Source organism: Lontra canadensis, unplaced genomic scaffold (genome assembly GCF_010015895.1).
Source record: "Lontra canadensis isolate GAN:19392208 unplaced genomic scaffold, GSC_riverotter_1.0 scaffold16, whole genome shotgun sequence".
Lineage (NCBI taxonomy): Eukaryota > Metazoa > Chordata > Mammalia > Carnivora > Mustelidae > Lontra > Lontra canadensis.
Window position 1 is genome coordinate 8,049,805 of NW_022631010.1, and position 22,420 is coordinate 8,072,224.

Genomic DNA, 22,420 nt, shown 5'->3' on the forward strand with positions numbered 1-22,420 from the left:
CTCTGAGTGCCTGGCTACCCAGGCAGCCAAGGAAGGGAGACCTCCATCAGCACTCCAGAAACCCAACAATGAGAAAAAGGAAAAGGGCGGGGTGGGTGATGGAGATGATCTCGGAATTGGAAGCCTTCCTTTTGGGACTCACAGTGGTTAGACCAATCGATGAAATGGATCAACACTTAGAGGCCCAACCATTTAATTAGAAAAATAGATGTACCTTAGTAATTCCCAAAACTCCAATGTTGGGACTGGATGAAGTAGAGCCATTCCCAGTACCAAATATGCCATCGAGAACACAGGAGAGACCCTCCACGAAAATCCCCCTAAAATGTAAAGGAATGGGGGAAAGAGAAACATTCATTCAATGGGGGAAACACTCTGAAATACGCTCCAAGTGGCTGCAACCCAAAGGTGGTGTGGGCGGGTGGGGAGCCTCCACACTCCTGGGAAGGGTTATGAGTACAGAGTCTCGGGTCCCCACCCCCAGACCTGCCGGAGCAGAGCTTGCATTCTATTTTAACAGGATCCCCCATGCTCATTCAACTGTGAGAAGCACTTCTGGGAACCACACATTAGACACAGGTGTTTAAAAACCATTCCAAATTAAAGGCTTTTAGCCAGAGCCATTGGTTGGGATCGAAGATAAATATGGGCTGTCTGCTGATCTGATTCCTTTACTATTAATAGTTTCATCAGGAAGGAAACGCTTCGTAATTCTGTCAACACTGCAACTTTTTAAAGAATCAATATATAAGTAGCTCTGTCATGTGCAACATCCTTTAGAGAAAGCTGTAAAAACCAGGAGTGTGAACACGAACAGAACTGAAGCAAGACATGCTCGGACAGCAGAGCACTGGATCTCATCACCCTCCATCCCTCCAGAAGGGCAGCGGCTGGCTGGCCAAGGGGTGGGTAGGGGCTGATCTGTGCTCTTCTCTGAGGCCTCCCCAGGGTCCAGTTTGCTCTCAGCATCCAGAAACGGAAGACCAGGTGTACTGAGGAGATAAACCCTACAGTGCAAAAGTCTCCAAATTCTGCAGACCGCACCTATGTCTGCTCCTCTCGTCTCTCTATACGGGAATTACAACTGTGAATAGATGACACAGCTTTTAGCCATAAGAACAGTAAGAGAAAAAAGAAATGAAAGGGAACATCCTTCCATGACCCCAAATCAAGCAAAGAACAACGGCAGCGTCCCGCATCTGCTGTGACGAGTTTAAGGTCTGGCCGGGTCTCAGAGAGAGTGTCTTCCGTGACTGTCAACATAGCGGGATGGGTGGAATTGCCCTCCATGCCCCAGATAAGGAAAATGAGAGCAAAATGGGGGCAGTGACTTGTCCAAAGCAGACAACCAATAAGGAGCCCTGATGGCTGGCTACTTCCATACTGAAACTCCTTCTCTTCTCCAAGATTAACCAAAGAGCCAGGTGATGAGGCACTGGGCCCAAGGAAGAGCTCCACTGTCAGAGGAACGTACCTGTTTATTGCATGGATGGGAGGCGGCGGAGCACAGGAGAGCCTTGCGCAGGCGTAATAGTCCCCAATGGACTCAATAATACTGGCGACCACCGCGCTGAGCATGCCGATGACACCAGCGGCAGAGACGGTGGGCAGTCCCCACTGAACTACGGAAGGCAAACAGGCGAAAGTAAGCAGGACAGCAGAGGACTCCACACCACGCACCCAGGTTCCGAGCCTCGGGGAAAATCTTTGTTGATTTTTAAATGTCACTCTTCAGTATACTACATGCCTGGGGACAGTTCCTAAATCAGATGAAGGTGGCCACAACTAGGATTGGTCTGTTCTCTGTCTTTCTTAGAGATAAAGTGATTAGAAGCAGAGGGTGCTTCCAAGCCACGCTTGGTGTCTACTAAATTACAATTTAACACAGCCTGCTGGGGTAGAAATTCCTGTTGGGATGGGATATTTGTATGAAGAAGATTTTTAACCCTGCTGTGCAAGGCATGGCACAAAACAGTGGCGATCTTGCCCAGGGGGTGGCATTAAATGAAAAAGCAGTGGAAAGTCACCAGCTAAATTTAAATCCCAGCAGTAAAGCATAGCACCAGATACAGACAGTTCCCTAATTGTAAGATCAGTGCTTTTTTTTTTTTTTTTTTTAAAGTAAACCATGTTATGCTAAATAAAATAGGTTCCTTTAGAAAAGCAAAGAAAAGTCCTTAGGACACTTTGTCTTGGATAGCTGGATTGCCACATGAGCCACACAGGGAGACTGGGTTTGGGAAGAGAAAGAGGACAAGAAGTAAGATGTGCAGATAAAAGCCTGGGATGTGTGTGAAGGCAGGAATGCTCCTGTCTGGGAGTAGAGGGGGGTGTGCCTGGTCAACACGGCATTTCCGGGTGGGTTTGGAGATTTTTCTCATGCTGATAATTTCTTTATCCAGCAACATTTTTTATATAATCTCTAATCTAAATAATCTTTTACATAGTTATTGTGTTACTGACAGAGTACTGTAGTTTCATTTTAGTGTCTTGTTTTTGGGGGGATACTTACTTTGCCATTGTTTCTACTGCCTTTTATTTCTTAGTCTCTTTACTCTGTTTTCTTATTTTTTTCCCATTTTACCTGCAGCCTTAAATGTGATTTTTAAAATCTTTATTCCAACTACTCCAACATTTTAAATTGTACTTGTCTAAATTTTTGATCCCTCTTCCTTCAAATCATTTCTATATACAGTATAGCCTTGAACAACACAGGTTTGAACCACACTGGTCCACTTACTAGCAGGTTTTTTCCAATAAATACAGTAGTGTAAATGTATTTTCTCTCCCTTGTAATTTTTTTAATAACATTTTCTTTTCTCTTATTTTTTTGTAGGGATACAGTATATAAAACATGTAACATACAAAACGTGTTAATTGACTGTTGACATTGGTTAGTAAGACTTCCGGACAACAGTAGGGCTTTTAGTAGTTAAGTTTTGGGGAGAAAGGTTATATGCAGATTTTCGGCTGCGGGGGTGAGGCACATCTCCCCACCACCGCCCACTCGTTCAAGAGTCAACTACAGGTGTGTCTATAAACTTTGTTGGCTTCCAGCCTTCTGTCTGAACTGTTACTTCATCTCCCCTTATAATTTATATTGTCACTTCACAGCAGTTTCTCAGTCTCAGCACTACTGACATTTTGGGCCCCCAATCTGTATTTTAGCCATTTTTCTCATGCTAAAGACCAAGGACCACTGCTGTAGATATCTGAAAACCTGTCTCCAGATGAAGCCAAACTGTTGGGGTGCGCTCTCTTGCTGTCTGGGGGTGCCCTTCTGCCCCAGGACTGGTGGCCCCAGAGCAGCTCGTGGCAGCAAAGGGCTGTGGTGAAAAGGAGCCTGACAGTGCGGGCCACCATCCTGGGGCCAGTAGCCCAGTCTACCTGGCCATGACCCTCAAGCACAGGCCGGAAGGACCCTGGGGACATCTCTCTGGTTTCTCAGCACATGCACAGCTGCTCTTCCGGAACAGCCCACCCCGTGTTCCTCGTCTGTGCTCATCTTAGGACTGGCCCGAGCCACAGAGAAGACCTCCCGGCAGGTGCTCCTCCTACCAGCCTCCCACACCTCCTCCTGACTGCCTGGCCAACCGGTTTCACCTCATTTTATATCAGATTCTATGTCTGTTTAGAAAACATGCATTTGTTGTTTTGGAGGGGGAGGGACAGATGTACATAAATACATAGACCATATGATCTGATGAGAATGTTATTTTAGAAAGAATAAACTTTTGTTAAGTATGAACAGGTCAGTGATGGAACAACTGCCAATATCACTGTCATTTAATATGCCCAGAACAGTTTTCTTTGACCCAACCTTGCTTTCTCAGTTTCTCCTACTTTTTCTCCTCATCATCATAAAATGTGAGGATGTGGCTGCTGAGCAGGGGAATAAATCAGCAGAACCCGACTAAGGTCAGGTTTCAGTTCTAATTAAAAGGCCCAAGTGCCGGGAACAGGGTCTTTACAACAGAACAACCAAGCATTAATAACCACTGGATTCACACAAGTCACTTTTGGGGCTGGGGCCCCAAAGTCCTCTGTGTGAATCCAAGTGATACCTCAGCTTGGGACTGCACCCCCCACACCTTGCCAAGAGTTACCCAACACTTAAATTATAACTCAAGAGCCATCTCCCAGTCATTAGTGAGTATCCGTTTACTTCTGACAGCTGTGACCAAATAGAAAACAAAGAGTATAGCTCCCCATTAAGAGATGACACAAATCCCATCATACTTGAGCAGTTGACTTGCTGATCTTCAGGCCTCTCCTACTTAAGCCTGCTCTGTGTGGGCAGCTCAGGTACCATGTGGCTCTATACTTGCCTTCTTCAACCCTGGCAAGGGACTCTTTGTCCAGGATTTCATCCCAGTGGAACCAAAAGTACTAGTTCATCTGGGAAGGGAGCTGGCAAGAGTCTCTGAGCATTAGTCACAGCCCTCTGGGGACAGGGCCTCCCCCGTCCGAGGTCAAATCCTCCAAATTGTAAGACCTTCATGGGACATTCTAGACCAAAGAAGGCTTTTCAAGCTGCAGAGCCTTCTGCCACCTTCCAGCTCCTCTAAAACAGGCTCTCATAAGCTCCCAACCCCCCTCCCTCTGGCCACCAGAGTACTTACATGGGTATGGGACCTTAAACCACGGGGCTACCAGAAGCACACCCTGCCTGGCATCCGTCCGAGCATAGAAGCCGTATTTTGTGCTGTCGGGAGGGAAGACGTCGGTCACTGTGAAGATGAAGCACAGCAGCCAGGACACGAGGATGGCCAGGATGATCTAAAGTGGTCAAAGGGAAAAGCTCCATGAGGCCAACCGAGGTGGTGGAGGCTGGCAAAACACACACCTTCCTCCTCTGGGCTGCATCTCACAACCCACAACCTCCACCATTGTTGGCACTTCGCAGGAAAAAACACACACAGACCTGCTGAGATCCCATTCCTGGATGGAATCACATTCCAAGAGAGGAGTTTTAAGCAGGTAAAGTTACTGTAACCCTCAGCCTGGCTAGAAAGTAAGAATAATGGACAATGTGCTTGCAGAGGCCATGGGAATACAGATCTCCCCGTCTTGAACTGTGTCCTCCTTCACACTCCTGAAAGGATTTTAGAATCAGAACCTTCTGCCACTGGTAAACTTTAAGCCAGTGACAATTTGTGGTCATCAGTACCCTGATGTTACCATCCCGACTTAATTCCCCCAGGAAGACCTGCTTAAAACTTCCTTCCACATGAACAAAAGCAATGTTGTCAAAAAATGAAAGTGACTACTCACGGGGAACATTTTGAAAAGCTGTAACTTGTACGCAGTCCATCCTTTCTTGGATTTGTAAATTGGGAGAGGAAATTTAACATTTCTGGCATACTGTGAAAACAACAATACTAGGAAAATTGTCCTGATGAGAGAGAGAGAGAAAATAAACTGGGTTAAAGGCTATCTGTGTTTTAAAATAATACTCAAAGCTTCAACAGCAAAACTGACCATATTATTCAACTCATTTCTCTAGGAGCTGCTAGTCCTTTTAACTGCTATTTGGGAAATCTTATTTTTTTAGAAATGCCATTTTGGGAAAGATACTAGTTCTAAGTATATCTTGATGCCAAAGGAAACTGCCATATAAATGCTTTGGCTAAATTTTCCTGAACAGGACAAGAAAACCCGAAGAATGCACAGCCTCAGGAGAGATGCTCACACTGTGTAAAGGAAAAAGATACCACATACAAGACAATGCACACTAGAATCACAACTATGAATTAGCTATAAGACAAGCACTTGCCACACAGGCATGAACACACACGCACGTGTGCAAACAGGTAAGGGGGTCCCAAATGCTCACAGGGATTGACTACAGGTAGCAATAGGTTTTGAGACTTTTCTACTTTCCCGTATTTTCTGATTTATGTATCAAGAGCATAAAGTTAGCTTCAAGAAGCAAAAAGCTTCAACATTTAAGAAGGCTACATACAGGATTCAGTATTAATAATTCCTGAGAGGTTTGTGTGTCAGACATTATATGAGGGTTGAACCGCCCACCATCCCAGCCTTCTGCAGCAGTGGCTTCTCTGACCATCCACGTCCCAGACAGATAAAGCCAGTGGTCCAAGATTACGCAGGCATGAGTTCGCGGGGGGTGGGGGGTGATTAGCAGGGGCCAGGGGGTCTAGCTCTGCAGCCTGGGCTCTGAACTACTTTGCCATACTATCCTAAGAGCAGGGATGCTAGGGCTGGCTCAGAAGGCTATCCACCTCAAGCCCCCGACCCCTGACCCAGCTGCACTGAGGATCAGAGGAGACAGCAACATCAGATGACTGCTCTGCAGCAGGACCCGGCACGTCCTCATCCGCCCGCTACCAAGCGCAGCAGGTGTGGGACGACTTCCCATTGCTGACACAATGAAGGTCTACAAAGACATGTTTCATCACCCACAGGGATGCACTCTCACTTACGACCCGAAGGAGAGTTGGCACAAGAGTGGGTTCTCAGTCAAAGTTCAGCTTAATTGTTCCTGGGCACAGCTCCAATTGCAGAGATGGAATTATCAGCTCCGCTGACAGCCGGTCAAGTGCAGCTTCACTGTCACACTCCTAACGAGGCACGTGGTCTATAGCTAGCCAGAGAACAGGCGCAGGCCGCTCCATCCTCTCCCCACCTACCCAAGCACTTTGTCCACCTGGCGAAGGGGGTCTCAGCCCAAATACAAAGTCATCGAGCCAGTACCAGTTTGAAGTTGGAAATACACATGTGCCCAAGCTATTCTAATTCCCCCCAGGGTGGTAAAGTTTAACTTAAAAATGTTATGGTGGGGAAACCTGGGTGGCTCAGTGGGTTAAACCTCTGCCTTTAACTCAGGCCATGATGTCCGGGTCCTGGGATCAAGCCCCGCATCAGGCTCTCTGCTCAGTGGGGAGCCTGCTTCCTCCTCTCTCTCTCTCTCTCTGCCTGCCTCTCTACCTATTTGAGATCTCTGTCTATCAAATAAATAAATAAATATCTTTTTAAAAAAATGTTATGGTGAACACTTGGGTGGCTCAGTTGGCTGAGCATCTGCCTTCGGCTCAGGTCATGATCCAAGGATCCTGGGATCAAGTCCAATTATCGGGCTCCCTGATCAGCGGGGAGTCTGCTTCTTCCTCTCTGTCTGCTGCTCCCCCTGCTTGTGCTCGCTCTCTCACTCTCTCTGTCAAATAAAATCTTTTAAAAAAATGTTATCGTAATGACGGGTGCTAAAACTGGTTTACTTTAAATTTAGATTAACATAAAGTTTTCATGTTCCAAAAAATGCTGATTTATTTCAAAGTGAACACTATGAGATTCCAAAAGGCCCCAAGTCCATTATTCAGGCAACAGCCACCTGTCATCGCCTGCAATATGGTGTTCACGTTTTAAAGCATGTTTACAAGGGGAGGGGGGACAGAAAATTCCAGGAAGGACACCCAGGTCTCAGGCCAAACCTGGCCATGCAAATGAAGTGGGCGGACTAAGCAGATGGACGCTCCATTTTCCTGCCACTCGGAAACCCATCCCCCCCTTTCTAATTTGTTTGTCCTCCAACAGCCTGTGTAGCAGGTGGGGCAGGCAGTCCCATCACAGAGAGGCCACAGCAGAGGCTCACAGGTGAGGGATGTGCCCGAGCCCACGCATCTTGGCCAAGCAGGAAGGGGAAAGGATGAGCCAGCCACAGGTCCTCAGGCCAGGGTTCGGTCCAACCACAGGCTTGCTGACTTTCTACCGGACAAGTATTATGCAAGCAATGCAGACTACAATGTAGGAAAATTATAAAAGGCAAATAAGCAAAAAGAAAGACAAAATCCTAAAGACCACTCATCACCCCAGCTGGGTAACAACAACATAACATTCGGCCTATAGATTCTGAACAGCTTCCACTCCCTGGATATTTATAGGGCATCACTGGGTCTGGGGCACCAGGGTTAGAGAGGGACATGGGACCACTGACGTCACCCTTGCCCTTGAAGCACTAATAGGTCATCTGACCCAAAATGGAATCACACTTCACAACATGCTTCCCAACTAGCTTGTAGCCCCTATTAATGACACAACCTCAACAGATGGAAATAAGCAACAGCACCTCAGTGGCTTCTTAGCGTTCTGCCTTATGCACATACCATGTCTTGTTACACAATTTCCATATGATGTGACACCAGGAGCATAAACAACTGTGGTAGATCACCCCTCCTGGCACCTGTCTACACATCTCCTTAGGGCAGGTTCCTAGGACTGGAATGGATCTGTCAAACAGTAAATGCCTTACGAAAAAGCTCTTTTTTTCCTTATTAAAAAGCTTCTGATACAAACTGCCAAATACACAAAAGTTGAAAGAATTTACAAATCCCACCCAGAGACCAAAGACATCCACTTGCTTCTCACTGCAATACCAGGTCTTATACTTTTTTTTTTTTTTTTAAAGATTTATTTGAGAGAGAGACTCTGAGAGAGAGCAAGTGAGGAGGGGCAGAGGGACAGGGTCCCTGCTGAGCTGGGAGCCCACCAGGGCCTGATCCCAGGACCCCGAGATCATGGCCTAAGCCGAAATCAAGAGTCAGAGGCTTAACCAACTGAGCCACGCTGGTGCCCCATAAAGTCTTATACTTTTAAATACCTACCAATTTCGTCAATTTAAAAAATTATCGTCATTTAACTTTCATTCCTTACACTGAAGAGTATGTATCTCAGCATTGTTCACAACAACAAATGCTTCAAACAACAAGCATGAGTATCAATGGGGAAATGGTTTCGTAAATTCTACACTATTCCATACTATTTAGCATTGTGCAATTTTACAAAGGATGGAGTAGATCTAAACACAGTCTTAGAGAGATGAGCCCGGAAAACTGTTAGGGTGAAAAGCAGACGATCCCGGTAAAGCTGCATCTGTCACTATGTTCGTGTTCAGGCATACAGGGCAAATACGAACTTCTCACTCATTAATCGTGACTTTTTTTTTTTTTTTGAGGGGTGGCAGTAGGTAGGAGGAAATATTACTTTAATTTAGATTTCCCTGTTTAATTACTGTTAAACTTCAAATGACTAGAATTTTAATATATTTAATATCTGTGGTGATGGTACATGGGGGTTCCTTACACTATTCTGTATTTGAACAGGTTTGAAAACTGTATGAAAGTAATCAAAATAATGTTTTCTCATGAAAAGCAGTTCTCATCCAGGACCAATGCTTGGAGTTGGAAATGTCACCCCATTTATCCTCTCTTGAGAACCTGCCTCTAACTGTGCCTCTCTTGGCTGACTTAGGAATCTGTGTCAGTACAGTGTGACCTACCACCACTGCCCCCACTGCCAATAAAATCCCTATGAAGGGGCACCTAGGTGGCTCCAGCAGTTAAGCGGCTGACTCTTGATTTTGGCTCAGGTCATGATCTCAGGGTCCTGGGATCAAGCCCCACATTGGGCTTCACGCTCAGCGGGGACTCTGCTTCATGATTCTCTCTCTCCCTTTGTCCCTCCCCCAGCTCTCTAAAATAAATAAATCTTAAAAAAAAAAAAAATCCCTGTGAATATGCAGCATTGTGATAACCAGGGAGGCTAACCCCTTTTACATACTAGTTAGCTATTTATACTTCCTTTATTTGATTAAATGGCTGCTCATATGATACCCTTCATCCATTATTCCACCAGGACTCTCCCTTAATGAAACTATAAATTAAGGACCTTAACCTTTTTAATGGAATTTGTTGTAAATATATCCAAGATTCATTTATAATTTAGTTTGTGGGTTTTTTTTTTTTTAAAGGTCTTATTTATTTATTTGACAGACAGAGATCACAAGTAGGCAGAGAGGCAGGCAGAGAGAGAGGGGGAAGCAGGCTCCCTACCAAGCAGAGAGCCCAATGTAGGGCTTGATCCCAGGACCCTGGCATCATGACCTGAGCCAAAGGCAGAAGCTTAATTTCAGTGGATTTTGATGGGAGTTTTAAATGCATCAGTAGTGGGGCGCCTGGGTGGCTCAGTGGGTTAAAGCCTCAGCAGGGAGCCTGCTTCCTCCTTTCTCTCTCTCTGCCTGCCTCTCTGCCTACTTGTGATCTCTGTCAAAAAAAAAAAAAATCTAAAAAAAAAAAAAAAGCATCAGTAAAATCGATCAGTCTCTCTCTTTTCAATATCTGCTTTAAGAAGGATCTTCCCCTGGGCCCCTGGGTGGCTCATTGGGTTAAATGTCTGCCTTCAGCTCATGTTATGACCCCAGAGTCCCAGGATGGAGTCCCGCATCAGGATCCCTGTTCTGTGGGGCGTCTGCTTCTCCCTCTGACCTCACACACTCTTTCTTGAAAAAAATAAATAATCTTTAAAAAAAAAAATATCTTCCTTGCCCATGATTAAATATTTATGTACATTTTCTTCTGGCACATTTATTGTTTTACTTTCTATACTTAAGTCTTTAATTCAACTGAAATATAATTTGATATAAACTAGGAATCTAAATTTTTTCTAAATAATTTTTCTCATGTAATTCTTCTATTCCCCACTGATTTCCAATATGATTGCCATCTTACACTAAATATTAATTTCTTCTTGGTTCTGTTTCAGTCATTCCTATTCCGCTCTACCAATGTCTATCCTTCCCAGGGCTACAGTATTATTATTAAGTTCTGAAATGTATTTTAATTCTTGTAAGAGCAAGTCACCATTCCCTTCTCTCTGACTTCTCTGGGAATGGCCCATATTACTTTATTTTCTTTTTCACTGACTAGCATGTCCAGAACAAGCTTAAATGATACTGGTAATAACAAACACGCTTATCTTGGTTTCTGATTTCAGCAGGCAGGCCTGATATTTGTCTCTCATTGTTAAAGGACGAGGCACTTAAAAATTTTATTCATGCGAGACCCTTCTATCCCCATACTGCTAAGAGTTGGCAGCAGAGATAGAGACTGAATTTGACTGATTTAGTTGTCATCATGGTTTTTTATTAATTAAATCAACCATGGGCCTATAATAAATTTTCTAGGGACGTCTGGGTGGCTCAGTTGATTAAGCATCTGCCTTCAGCTCAGGTCATGATCTCAGGGTCCTAGGATGGAGCCCTGCATTGGGCTCCCTGCTCAGTGGGGAGCCTGCTTCTCCCTTTGCCTACTGCTACCCCCCCACTTGTGCTCTCGCTGACAAATTAATCTTTAAAAACTTTTTTTTGGTGGGGGCGGGCACCTGGGTGGCTAAGTGGGTTAAAGCCTCTGCCTTCGGCTCAGGTCATGATCTCAGGGTCCTGGGATCCAACCTAGCATCAGGCTCTGTACTCAGCAGGGAGCCTGCTTCCCCCGCCCCGCCACCCCCGCCGCCCGCCTCTCTGCCTATTTGTGATCTCTGTCAAATAAATAAATAAAATCTTAAAAAAAATAAAAATAGAAATAAACTTTTTTCTAATATTTAATCATCCTTGAGTTCCTAAAATGACACACATAGTGTGCTGGCTTTTTTATTATTATCTATAGCATCATTTTCCCAAACCATGTTCCAAAGAACATTCTTCCAAGATATGCTATTAGATATGGCACTAAAAAAATAAACTGTGTGTGCAGAGCTGGACACTAAGGCCTTTTTCTGGGGTTAAAAAAAAAAAAGAGTCTTCTGCACACTTGCCTTTTAAAAGATCAGGGGCGCCTGGGTGGCTCAGTGGGTTAAAGTCTCTACCTTCGGCTCAGGTCATGATCCCAGGGTCCTGGGATCGAGCCCCACATTGGTCTCTCTGCTCAGCGGGGAGCCTGCTTCCCTCTCTCTCTCTGCCTGCCTCTCTGCCTATTTGTGATCTCTATCAAATAAACAAAATCTTTAAAAAAAATTAAAAAAAAAGATCACAAGGAGACAAAGTAGAGAAAGACGCTAAGCTTTGGCATGCCACTACCTAAACATATCTGCACTAAGCTTGGGGCTTGACACCAGCCATAGGGAGGAAAGAAAATGTTGGTCCAGAACCTCCCTTTGGTATTAGCTCTGTCAGAATCTGCCATGTAGGGGTGCCTGGGTGGCTCAGTGGGTTAAAGCCTCTGCCTTCCGCTCAGGTCATGATCTCAGGGTCCTGGGATGGAGCCCCACATTGGGCTCTCTGCTCAGCAGGGAGCCTGCTTCCCCCTCTGCCTGCCTCTCTGCCTACTTGTGATCTCTGTCTGTCAAATAAATAAATAAAATCTTAAAAAAATAATAAAAAATTAAAAAAAAGAATCTGCCATGTAGATAAAACTGGCTGGGAAGTTTCCCTGGTTTCTCAAAGTGCCAGAACCACTTAACGAGTGTGGGAATTGGCCCTTCCTTGAAATATAATATACTCACTAACCACTAGAGCCCAGACCTTTTTTTAGGGATAAAATCCTCTGACAGCATTCTTGTCTCTTCCTGCGGTCAGGGGTGTACTCACAAGCCCCAGTCCTCCCCTTGCTTATTAAGAGGTGCTTACTAAACACCTGCTCTGTGACAGGCAGTGGACCAGGTGCTGGAGGTGCCGAGGGGACCAGCATTGAGCAGAAGCCTTACAGAGCTGGTAGCCCAAGCACAAAAGAAGTTGGCTGGAAACTAAAAAACAGGAGAGGGGCGCCTGGGTGGCTCAGCGGGTTAAGCCGCTGCCTTCAGCTCAGGTCATGATTCCAGGGTTCTGGGATCGAGTCCCGTGTCGGGCTCTGTGCTCAGCAGGGAGCCTGCTTCCGTCTCTCTCTCTGCCTGCCTCTCTGCCTACTTGTGATCTCTATCAAATAAATAAATAAAATCTTTTAATAAATAAATAAATAAAATAAAAAAAAATAAAAAACAGGAGAGCCAAAAGGAAAAGCTGGACAGTGGATACACAGAAACAACTGAGGAAATTTTCCCATGAACAGAGAAAAAAAATGATTTGGAAAGCAGAGGAAGGGCTTGGAAGGTCCAACATTCTAAAAGTTCCAGAAAGGGACAAGCAGGAATAGAGGGGAGGAAGGCATCCTTGAAATAATTCAGGATCATTTCCCACCCCACCCCCACCCCCAAATGTCTGCGATTCCAGAGTGAAAAGGCCAGTACGAGATATAAACAGAACGAGGGACGGTGAGGGAGGTTTCAGACACAGACAACGAAAAGACCTACAGGCTTCCAAAATTCTAGCTTGTGTCCAAGCAGAGTTTCACAAGGCGGAGAAAGGAGCAGAGAGTGACCAAGTACTTCACAGGGCTGTGAATGGGCAAGAAGGGAGCAAGCAGAAGTTGGAGACCAGTCTGGAAGCAATGACCAAGGATGAGGACTGTCCAGTGGTGGGATGGGCTCTGGAGGTGAGGCAGAAAGATGGCGTGCACGGGGGGAAAGAGAGGAAGCAAAGAATCAGGGACACCTGCAGGACTTCTGACTTCACCAGCTGGGTGTGTGTTGTGGCCCTGATCGAGAGGAAGATGGCAGGAGGGGAGGAGTGGTTTGGGAGTCAAAAGCTTGACACTTTCTTCCTCTGAAGTTTGAGGTGTCTTGTGTCCCAGCACCTGGAGGGTGCAGGCCAGGGCTTGGACCTGAAGTCTAGCGTCCGGAGGTCTGGCTGCAGGCTTCTGTGGAAGTCACCAGCACAACAGAGGCTTGCCAGGGTTGTGCACTACACAAGGTCCCCCAGGGGAAAAGCATGTGGCAGGGAGGCAGCCTGAAACCAGGTTCTAAGGAGCCCTGGCATTGAATGATCAGGGTGAGGAGGAGCCTGTTTGGGTTTTTATGCTTTTCTGGAAACCACCTATTTTATTAATTTGCTGTTGTTGTTTTTAAATTTGGGGACAGCAGCTAGAACTCTTCCTCCGTGGACCTAGGGCTTTATCCTCCATTTGGGCCTTCACCCCCTTCCCTGTTCAGTTAGCCTTGCCAGAAGCGTGTCCACATGTTATTTTCCAAAGAACCAATGTTGGGATTTTTCACTTTTATTTTTTCTGTATTTTTGTATATGTATTAATTTTTGGTCCCCTGCTTCCATTAGCCTCATTTCTATCCTGTTTTTCTAGAGTCTAGAGATAAGCTCTTCATGTACTTTGCCTTTAAGATTGTGTGGGTTTGTTTTTTTAAGATTTTTTAAATTTATTTGAGAGAGTGAGAGAGTGGTGCAGGGGAGAGCAGGGGGAGAGGAATAAGCAGACTGAGCCATCCAGGCACCCCAAGATTGTGCATGGTTTTTTTTAGAAGTCTGACTGCTCTGTGGGATTGGCCGGTTCTTACCCCAATCTTCTAAAATTATCAGTAATCGTGAGCTTTCAATTTCCCCTCTGACTAGGAGCGATTTATAACAGCGCTTTCCAGCTTCTAAGTGATCTGGGGGTTTTGTTCACCCTTTTGCTGCTGGTTTCATTACCGTCACACGGTAATGACACCTTCTCCTTCTTGCAACTTACTGCATTTCACTGAACAGACATTCTTCCACGCCCTTCTACACACCCGTGCTGGTGTGGGCAATACTGACCAACCTTCAGTGAAATGAGAAAATTAAGAACAATCCCGGACATTTCCACATACCTTAATCTGTAAGGAGAGATGGATTATAATTTCGCAAGGATGCACTTTACTCGTTCCAGCACAGACGGGCAGGATTAAGTGTTACAGGGTAAATTCTGGTCAGACTGTTTGGGTTCTGAAAACCATCGCAGCCACTTACTGGCTGTGCAAGCCTGGGCAATGAACTTTGCCTCTTTGTGCCTCTGCTTCTTTTCCTGTTGAACAGGGCAAATGGCGGTGCCTACCTTAACTTACAGTACATACGAGTGTGTGGCAAAGCTGTACCGAAGCACGGGCTCGGGCAGGACGCGTGCTGTTAGACACTTACAGAAGACCTCACAAAACAAAACCACCGGAAAATTCCCTTCTATGATTATTTACTTGGCTTTAGGGATTTCACTGATTGGCAAAATTCCAGGTTTTGTACCATTTCCCTCTGACAAGATCAACTCTTACATGCGCTCTTCAAGCACACAAAAAGAATGCGGGTTCTATTTGTGGTATAGAGTTCTATAGCTCTAATAATCAATCTTCTTATAATATTACCAAGGTCCTGGATGTCTTTACTGACAACACACTGTCCTAGAGCATCCCTGTCTCCTGCCAACCTGGAAGGTCTTTTTTTGAGTCTCACCTAAAGGATCTGGCTTCTCAGTGTTTCCATTCATGTGAAAGAGACTTGGCATGACCTCAAAAGTTAAAAACTAATGGCATCACCATTTCACACCCCCTTCCTAAAGCCCGAAGCCTTACAACCCTCCCTCTACACATAGCTGCTAAACAGGTCTTTGGAATACCTTGACTGCAATGTCACTCCCCAACCTCTGGGACTTAAACCCTTCAATAACTTTCTGCCAAGAAACAAATCAAGTTTAAACTGTCAGACTATTCTTACTTTGAAATAAAAAAACAAAAACACCACCTATCTCCTAAGGTCTGTGTAAATGCTCAGAACACCACGAACCCCCCCACCCCACGCCGCTGAGGCTGCCACTGGGTGGTGGGAAGGAGAGGTGCTGACAGTCCGTGCCGAGAGGTCCAGAGCACTCACAGCATGGCGATGCCCCAGTGCTTCCCCGCTCTCTCTCCTGCTGCCTGGAAGCCGGACAGCCCGATGAGGGCCACCGTGGGTGTAATGGTCAGGGGCCCGATGTATTTCAGCAGAGCCCCAGGCAGGCCGAGGAGGCCGATGACCACTTCTATCAGTGAGGACATGATGATGGCACCCTGGATCTGGAACGAGAGAGGCCAAAGACAGGAGAGTGAGCAGCCTGTAGATCGTAGACTCCAAATGTCATCCGCAACCACCCTGGACAGTTCTGCCAAGCAGCGACTTACTACCTAACAGGCATGACACAGCTGGAAAATTCCTGAGGCCTCAAAAGAAACCAGTGGAGTGAGTGGGGTCTAGCCAACCTATGAATCCCATGGTCACCATAGGAGCATCACAGAAACGGGCACTGATAGATGCACAGCCAACCTGCCTCCCCACGGACAAGTGAGAGAGTTATCATTCCCGCTCAAGACATGGGACATTCAAAGCCAGCCTGAGAGGAACACTCCAGCACAGACTCTAGAGTGAGTCCCTGAGGGACATTGAGAAGGTAGTATTATCGATACAAATTCTAAAAGAACCCTCCTACAGTGGAGAAGGGCTGTGTCTGCATCCATTCTGAACTAATGGTAAAAGATCTTCCAGGTTTGGGAAGATCTGGATAAACCATCAGCCATTCTTCACTGCTGAGGACTCCCAGCCGTGTTCTCTTGCCCTGTTCTGTTCAAGGGCACCATAGCAGACCAGTATCTTTAATTCCTTCCCCACACACGGGCAAACACAAGCTGGGATGAAGAGTTCTACTGCCCGTAGGCCAGCCTCTGTCACTCCCTGCCAGGGAGCCGTGTCCCGCTGGGCCGGTTACACTGGAGGTTACACATCTGGTCTGTGGGCACACGGTGAGGGGCAGGGAGGGAAATGAAGGGCAAGAAACAACACTGGATGGTGGCATAAAGCATTTCTGCACGCTTCATTTTATGGTGATGGCACCTTAGTTTCACGGAAGAAATAAACATGTCCCAAGTTGGAAAAGAAAAGGAGGGCTTAGCGCAAGGAGGCACGATTTCTTGGGAAGCGGGGGAGAAACACAAAGAAGTCGCATGCACACCGTGCTCATGTTTTACCTCGCGTATCCGGGGGTACCAAATGTGCTCTGTGTGCAGCAGCTCTGTGGTTCCATTGGACACTGAAACATCTTGAAAACAAAAACAAAGACAATATTTTTTTGGAGTGACACTGATGTTTCACAGGATATATTCATTTCACTCTTTGTAAGGAGAAATTTCTTCCCTGTTTTACGTGTATTTGTATAAAATACCCATCCCTGAAATTCCAGTTACGACAGTATGGCTTACCATACTGAAAGGTGGACTCCCAACGCTAACGTAACCACATGTAGTCATCGACTGAGCGCTCCCGGCGCGTCAAAAGCTGACTGAACTAGGGATGCGTACTGCTAGTGGCCTCCTCACACAAAGACCAACCTTTGCAAGCAGCGGAGCTAACTGAAATGCCTGATAGCAAGGCTGCTGACTGAGGTTTTCTAAAGTCTGGAGAAAACAGAGGGCCTTTTCCAGTTCCTAAATCAAATCCGTGGTCACCAACTAACTCCTAGGAGCAACGAAGGAAACAAAGGTTGGAAAACTTTGCTCCTAGAACCAAAAAGTGTAACAGTATTTTGAGAGTACAACAGGACTATCTGATTTTTCTCAAACCCCCTATCTGATTTTTTCCTGACCTTATCAGGCCATTTAAGGATCTCTGTAATCACTAACGGGGTGGGGTGGGGTGGGGAGTGAAAGTCATTTGCAGAAAACCAAAGCAGCCAGGTCCTTCAAAAGCAAAGATGGTTCAGAGAAGGGATGCTGATGCAGCAAAGAGAGTGATTACTGGTGGTTCATAAAATCCACTGAAAGAAAAGAGGCAGAAAAATAGCACAAATGTTGTTCTAGTCCATTCCCATATTTATCAATTTCATTAGCATAGAGAAATGAGGCTCCTTCTGGTCCTTACTTGCTCTGGGGTTAGGGATGAACGAGTGGGGGAGAGAGAGAGACAGAAACACGATCCACAGACTGGAGTGTTCTAAGTGGTTTGTTGGTTTGTGTGTTCTGTGCCTGATTCCAGAAAGGATTTAAGGCCGCCGAGGGCAGCACGTCCAGGCCTCCCTTCTATCACCTGCACTAAGGGACCCCAATGACGTACGTGGAAATAACTGCAGTTACCTGTGGTGTTACATTTCCATTTATCTAAAGACAGGATGGCTCGAGCAGGGGCCAGAAATGCAAAAGCACTGGCCTGAAACAGGGGTAACCTAAAAGAAACGAGACCAAAACCATGATCACGGCATCAGGAACTACCGAGGTAGTTCACGATTTGACAGCTTAACAGTCTTTTCCATAGACACACAGCACATGAGTAAATGCAGGCACGCGTGGGAGAAAGAGCCCGGGGCTACACCGATCTCCTCTGCATGCGGCCAGGGCCGCCGGCTTCTCCGTCCTCCCCTCCTGCTGCTCTCCCCACACACAGCCCCGCATGGGCCCTGGGGGAGCCCTGTGGTCAGCGCCCACACCCCAATACCAGGCCCTGCCATCACCACCTTTCCCCTCGGGGGTGGGGGATGTCGGGCATTTGGGCGTCTTGCTCTCCTGCTGAGCTTGTGAGCTCCTTCTTAAACACCAGTGTGTCTTCCAATTTACCACCCTCCTCCTCCTCCCCTTCACATCCTTATTGGTTATCACAGGAGAAAAATCTATCCCCCACCCCTGACCCGTCATTCCATTTTGTAAATAAAAAACTGCCCTAAATCCTATAGAATAAGCATCATAATCACATTAGTGATCTAGAACTACTGAGGAAAGAAAAGCTGTAAGTTACAAATCAACAGTAGACATAATATCCTGCTTAATCATAAAAAATACTCAAGAGTTCTAAACCCTATTTTTAAAGAACCCCGAAAGCATGCACTCTCTGTAAAATCTCCTGCCTTCAATCCTCAAATACCACCATTCAATTACATTTTAGATACTCCATGCTGCCTTTTTGAACACCTGAGCTACTCAAATTCAAAAGATTTTTGAATGTGTACAACATTTCAGCTATAATTGTATGAAGGTAGCTTTATGGGCTAACATGAGAACTTGACTGCTATTTTTAACATTTTTAGGGTAAAATCTAAAAATGACTCCTTCTGTCGGCAGGGCTGGCAACTCCCAGATGTCCAGATCCTTCTGAAATACTCCCCAGAAGCCTTGTGTCAGTGTCCTGGCCAGCAGACCGGCACCCGACACATGCCCCTCTGTACTCTGACAGCACATCTGACACCAACTGGAACAGGAAGTTGGCTAAGAGGAGGTGGCTCTGGCTGAAGGAGCCTTGTTACAAGCCCAGAGCTGGCACACCCCTCTCTGCGCCAGCCACGGGCTCAAGATTCTCTTGTTCTCCTGGCTGTTTCAGTCATGCCATGAAATCACTGCGAGTAGGCAGGATGCTGGCTGGCGCTAGGGTGCAGAGGCGGGCTGTGCGGGACAGACCAGAGGCATTGCTGGCCGTCATTCATGTGGGCACGCCCTCTACCAACCATCCATTTATGATTACCTGTCGGAAGGGCCCAGAGCACAGTACCATCAAAAGTGGGAGTGAAGATCACCTGAAGTGGGAATATATATTAAAGGAAAACACTGTTTGGTTTGATAAATTTTCAGAAATGCCCTGAAGGGGCAAAGGGAGGTCAACATCTAATCTGGAATGGATGCCGTCTCAAATGGCCCAAATAACATCTGCTTAACTATCGTTTTGGATTTCCAGCATCACATCCCAGGGCCACATAACGTGGACTGCATTTAGAGACCTCTTCCTAGAAATAGTGCCATCAACACCACACTGGTTGACTCACTGGTAGGAAAGTAAAGACTGGCTCTGGGTTCCACTCCCAGGGACATGAACTACTCCTGACCTCGTCTGGACCAGACCATCACCTGGGCACCTTTCAGGGCAAATATTTTATGGCTTAACCATGACCAAAGGTCCTGAGAACACAGCTGCCAAGAATCTCCCTCATTTCAAGCAATTGGGACCCTGCATTCCTTTGAAAGTGTGTGGTAACAGAAAATCCCCACCTGTGCTACCCCAGGCTCGCAGGACTCTGGAAAGGGCTGGCTCACGCGTTCACGGTTCAGCCCCGAGCACACTGCCCGCCCCGCACAGCGCTGGTAGGAGGACGGGGGCAGCTGCTGTACACACTAGATACTCTCAGCGGCTGACAGGGCTTTCTGAAGCTCTTCCCCAGCAGACAGCTGACCGTCTGCCTGCACAGGGCTCATCTTCTACACTTGGTCAAACGCCAGTCACTGCCTTGGGTCCCTGGGCTCCCCCATGTGGGCAGGACAGCCCACTCTCTTACTTTGTCCTGACGGCAGGAAGGGAAACGAATAAAACTGTGCCTGTCTTTACACGGGGGGCTGGCAAACTGGCCCATGAACCCAATCTAGCAAACGACTTGTCTTTGTGAGGAAGGTTTCCCCAGGACACAGCCACAGCTGTCTGCAGCTGCTTTGGGGATACAATGGTGGAGTCTAGTAGTCCCAAGAGAGACCACAGAGCTCAAAATGTTTACTGCTTGTCCCTTTACAGAAAAAGTGTGCCGCCCCAGTGTAGAGGTAAAGTATTATCTGAAACATGGGAAGAGGTGGTAGGTTTTTGCAGATGAGCTTTTAAGGTTAATAGTGTCCCTAAACGTTAGGAGGAAACAAATCTGAGCAGACAGGCACCTTTACTGTGCTGACGCATTCCCATGTCGGGCTCCAGCCTTAGGATGGAGAAAAGCCTAACCTAAACCTTACTTCCTTTAAAACTCTGCTGGAGGCATCCCATTTCCTCCTCCGAACCCAGGAGACCAGAGCCGCGGGCCCCAGGCTCTTTCTCAGCAGCCCCTTCACAGACCTGCACTCTAGCTTCTCACTTCTGAGCTTTTGCCCTTCTCAGTCATCAACTCACTTCCAACAATCAATTTTTATTCCTCACTCAAAGGCACAGAGAAAATACCACGTCCTCCAGGAAACATTCCAGGATCTCCTTCCTCAGGTTCAAAATGCGTTCCCCTGTAACTCTGGCTTTTCTGTCCAGGACTTCTCCAAGTCACCCTGCAAGCTGCCAGGAAGCTGCTTCATGATCCCTGGGGTGCTGGTTAAAAACAGCAATTTCTGCATCTCACCCTGGCCTCGTGCATCAGAGTCTCGGATGAGGCCTCAAATCTGCATACGGAACAATCATTTCTGGGTAAAGCTGAGGCACCAGGCACCACAAAGGCAGACTACCCCTGTGCCAGTAAAGGGATTTACTGCTTTACAGTGACAGAAAAAACGACCCCCGGGCTGCCGAGGAGTTTCTGCTGTGCGAAGGACACAGCTAGTCACGGCCACACACGAAGCTGGGGATGGCTGTAGGAGTCGTCACCGACCCAAACTAAGGGGCCAGAAGCACTTCGCCACACGTGGGAGGGGCTACAAAGAGTCCAGGCAGGGAGAAGAACAGGCACAAACTCGAGCCACATAGCAGCCTCAGGAATCCTCCGAGAACTGAGAACCGCAGGCACCTGACAGTGGCTTGGAGCCAATGTACTGAAGGTCAGGGCAGACCCGGGGCAAAAGCCCCACACTGTGCCAGCAGGCAAGAGCAATCTTGCTTGGAAAGGACCACTGTGGGAGAACTGGGAAAGGTGACCTTAACCCCAAAACATTCTCAGAAGGCACTCTAACAGGACATGGCCTGACTCCGTTTGTGGTGAGTCGCTGACCCACTCATGCTGCGGCGTCGACTCCAGGACCCACCAGCCCAGGGCAGGTCTGTGCGTGCACCTCGGCCTCCATGGGCTCCCTCAGTAGCACCTAAGCACTCTGTGCTGCCGAGCTCCCTGCACGTGGACCTGCCCCTCTCCCCACGGGGCCAGAACCGCCTGACAGTAGAAGCTGGGCCCTTTTCACCCATCATCATTGCATCCCCAGGACCAACCTTCACTTAGCAATTAATGAATGAATTAAAGGCACTATTTACAAATGCTATTCTTCAAGAAGAATTTTATTAGACTAGAAATAAGAAGTCTTTTGGGGACACCTGGGTGGCCCAGTCAGTTAAGCGCCTGCCTTGAGCTCAAGTCACGATCTCAGGGTCCTGGGATTGAGCCCTGCATCAGGCTCCTTGCTCGGTGGGGAGCCTGCTTCTCCCTTTCCCTCTGTTGCTCTCCCTGCTTGTGCTTTCTCTGACAAATAAATAAATAAAATCTTTAAAAAAAAAAAAACAAGTTTTTTTTCCATTTTTTTTTTAAACAAATAAGGGAAAGGTTTTTTTTTTTTTTTTTTTTTTTTTTTGGGTAAAGATTACAAGCACTGGGTAGAGAGGACAGAGAGTCAAATGTGCATGAATATTCCAGACAAAAACCTGACAACTTCCCCAGGCCTTAGGGGCTAGCAATCCTCCCTGTTATCATCAGGAGAAACGTTTTTAAAAAGTTTAAAAGGGTAGGTCGGCCCTACAAGCAGCACCTGGAAGGTAAGAAATGTTATCTCCCTGGAACTGAATCATTTAATGAAAATGAGTAAAACAAAAACAGTCACTCAACACAGAAAGTACACTCTGTGCCTGGATTCCCGATCTACCAAGAAAGCAATTCAGTTCATGCAAAACATCTCGTTGTCAAATAAATATATACTTGAGTCTACATTGCAGCACAATTTTAAAATAATCTCTAAAAAATACAGAACAGGCTTCACCTCAAGGAACTATAGTTTCAAAACTGAATCTGTCATCAGGAATGTATATCCTCAGTCCCTTAAGGAAAAGCAAAACACACTTTGTCTAAGGAAACTCTTAACTGCTAACATTTTCCTATTATTTCCCATATGTATGTTCTATCAGCTGAAC

The 22,420-nt window shown here is 46.5% G+C and overlaps 1 protein-coding gene across 4 annotated transcripts in view; it reads right to left on the reverse strand.

Annotated features, from left to right (window-relative positions):
* Positions 1-22,420, reverse strand: part of SLC23A2 (solute carrier family 23 member 2) — a 129,776-nt gene that overhangs the window by 10,067 nt on the left and 97,289 nt on the right. For all 4 annotated transcript variants that reach the window (XM_032859127.1, XM_032859129.1, XM_032859128.1 and 1 more), the window contains 7 exons: positions 17,725-17,813; positions 16,624-16,694; positions 15,497-15,678; positions 5,275-5,395; positions 4,623-4,779; positions 1,475-1,622; positions 215-320 (listed from right to left, as the gene is read on the reverse strand). In XM_032859127.1, the coding sequence (XP_032715018.1) occupies positions 215-320; positions 1,475-1,622; positions 4,623-4,779; positions 5,275-5,395; positions 15,497-15,678; positions 16,624-16,694; positions 17,725-17,813 (874 nt within the window). The remainder of the gene's footprint in view (positions 1-214; positions 321-1,474; positions 1,623-4,622; positions 4,780-5,274; positions 5,396-15,496; positions 15,679-16,623; positions 16,695-17,724; positions 17,814-22,420) is intronic.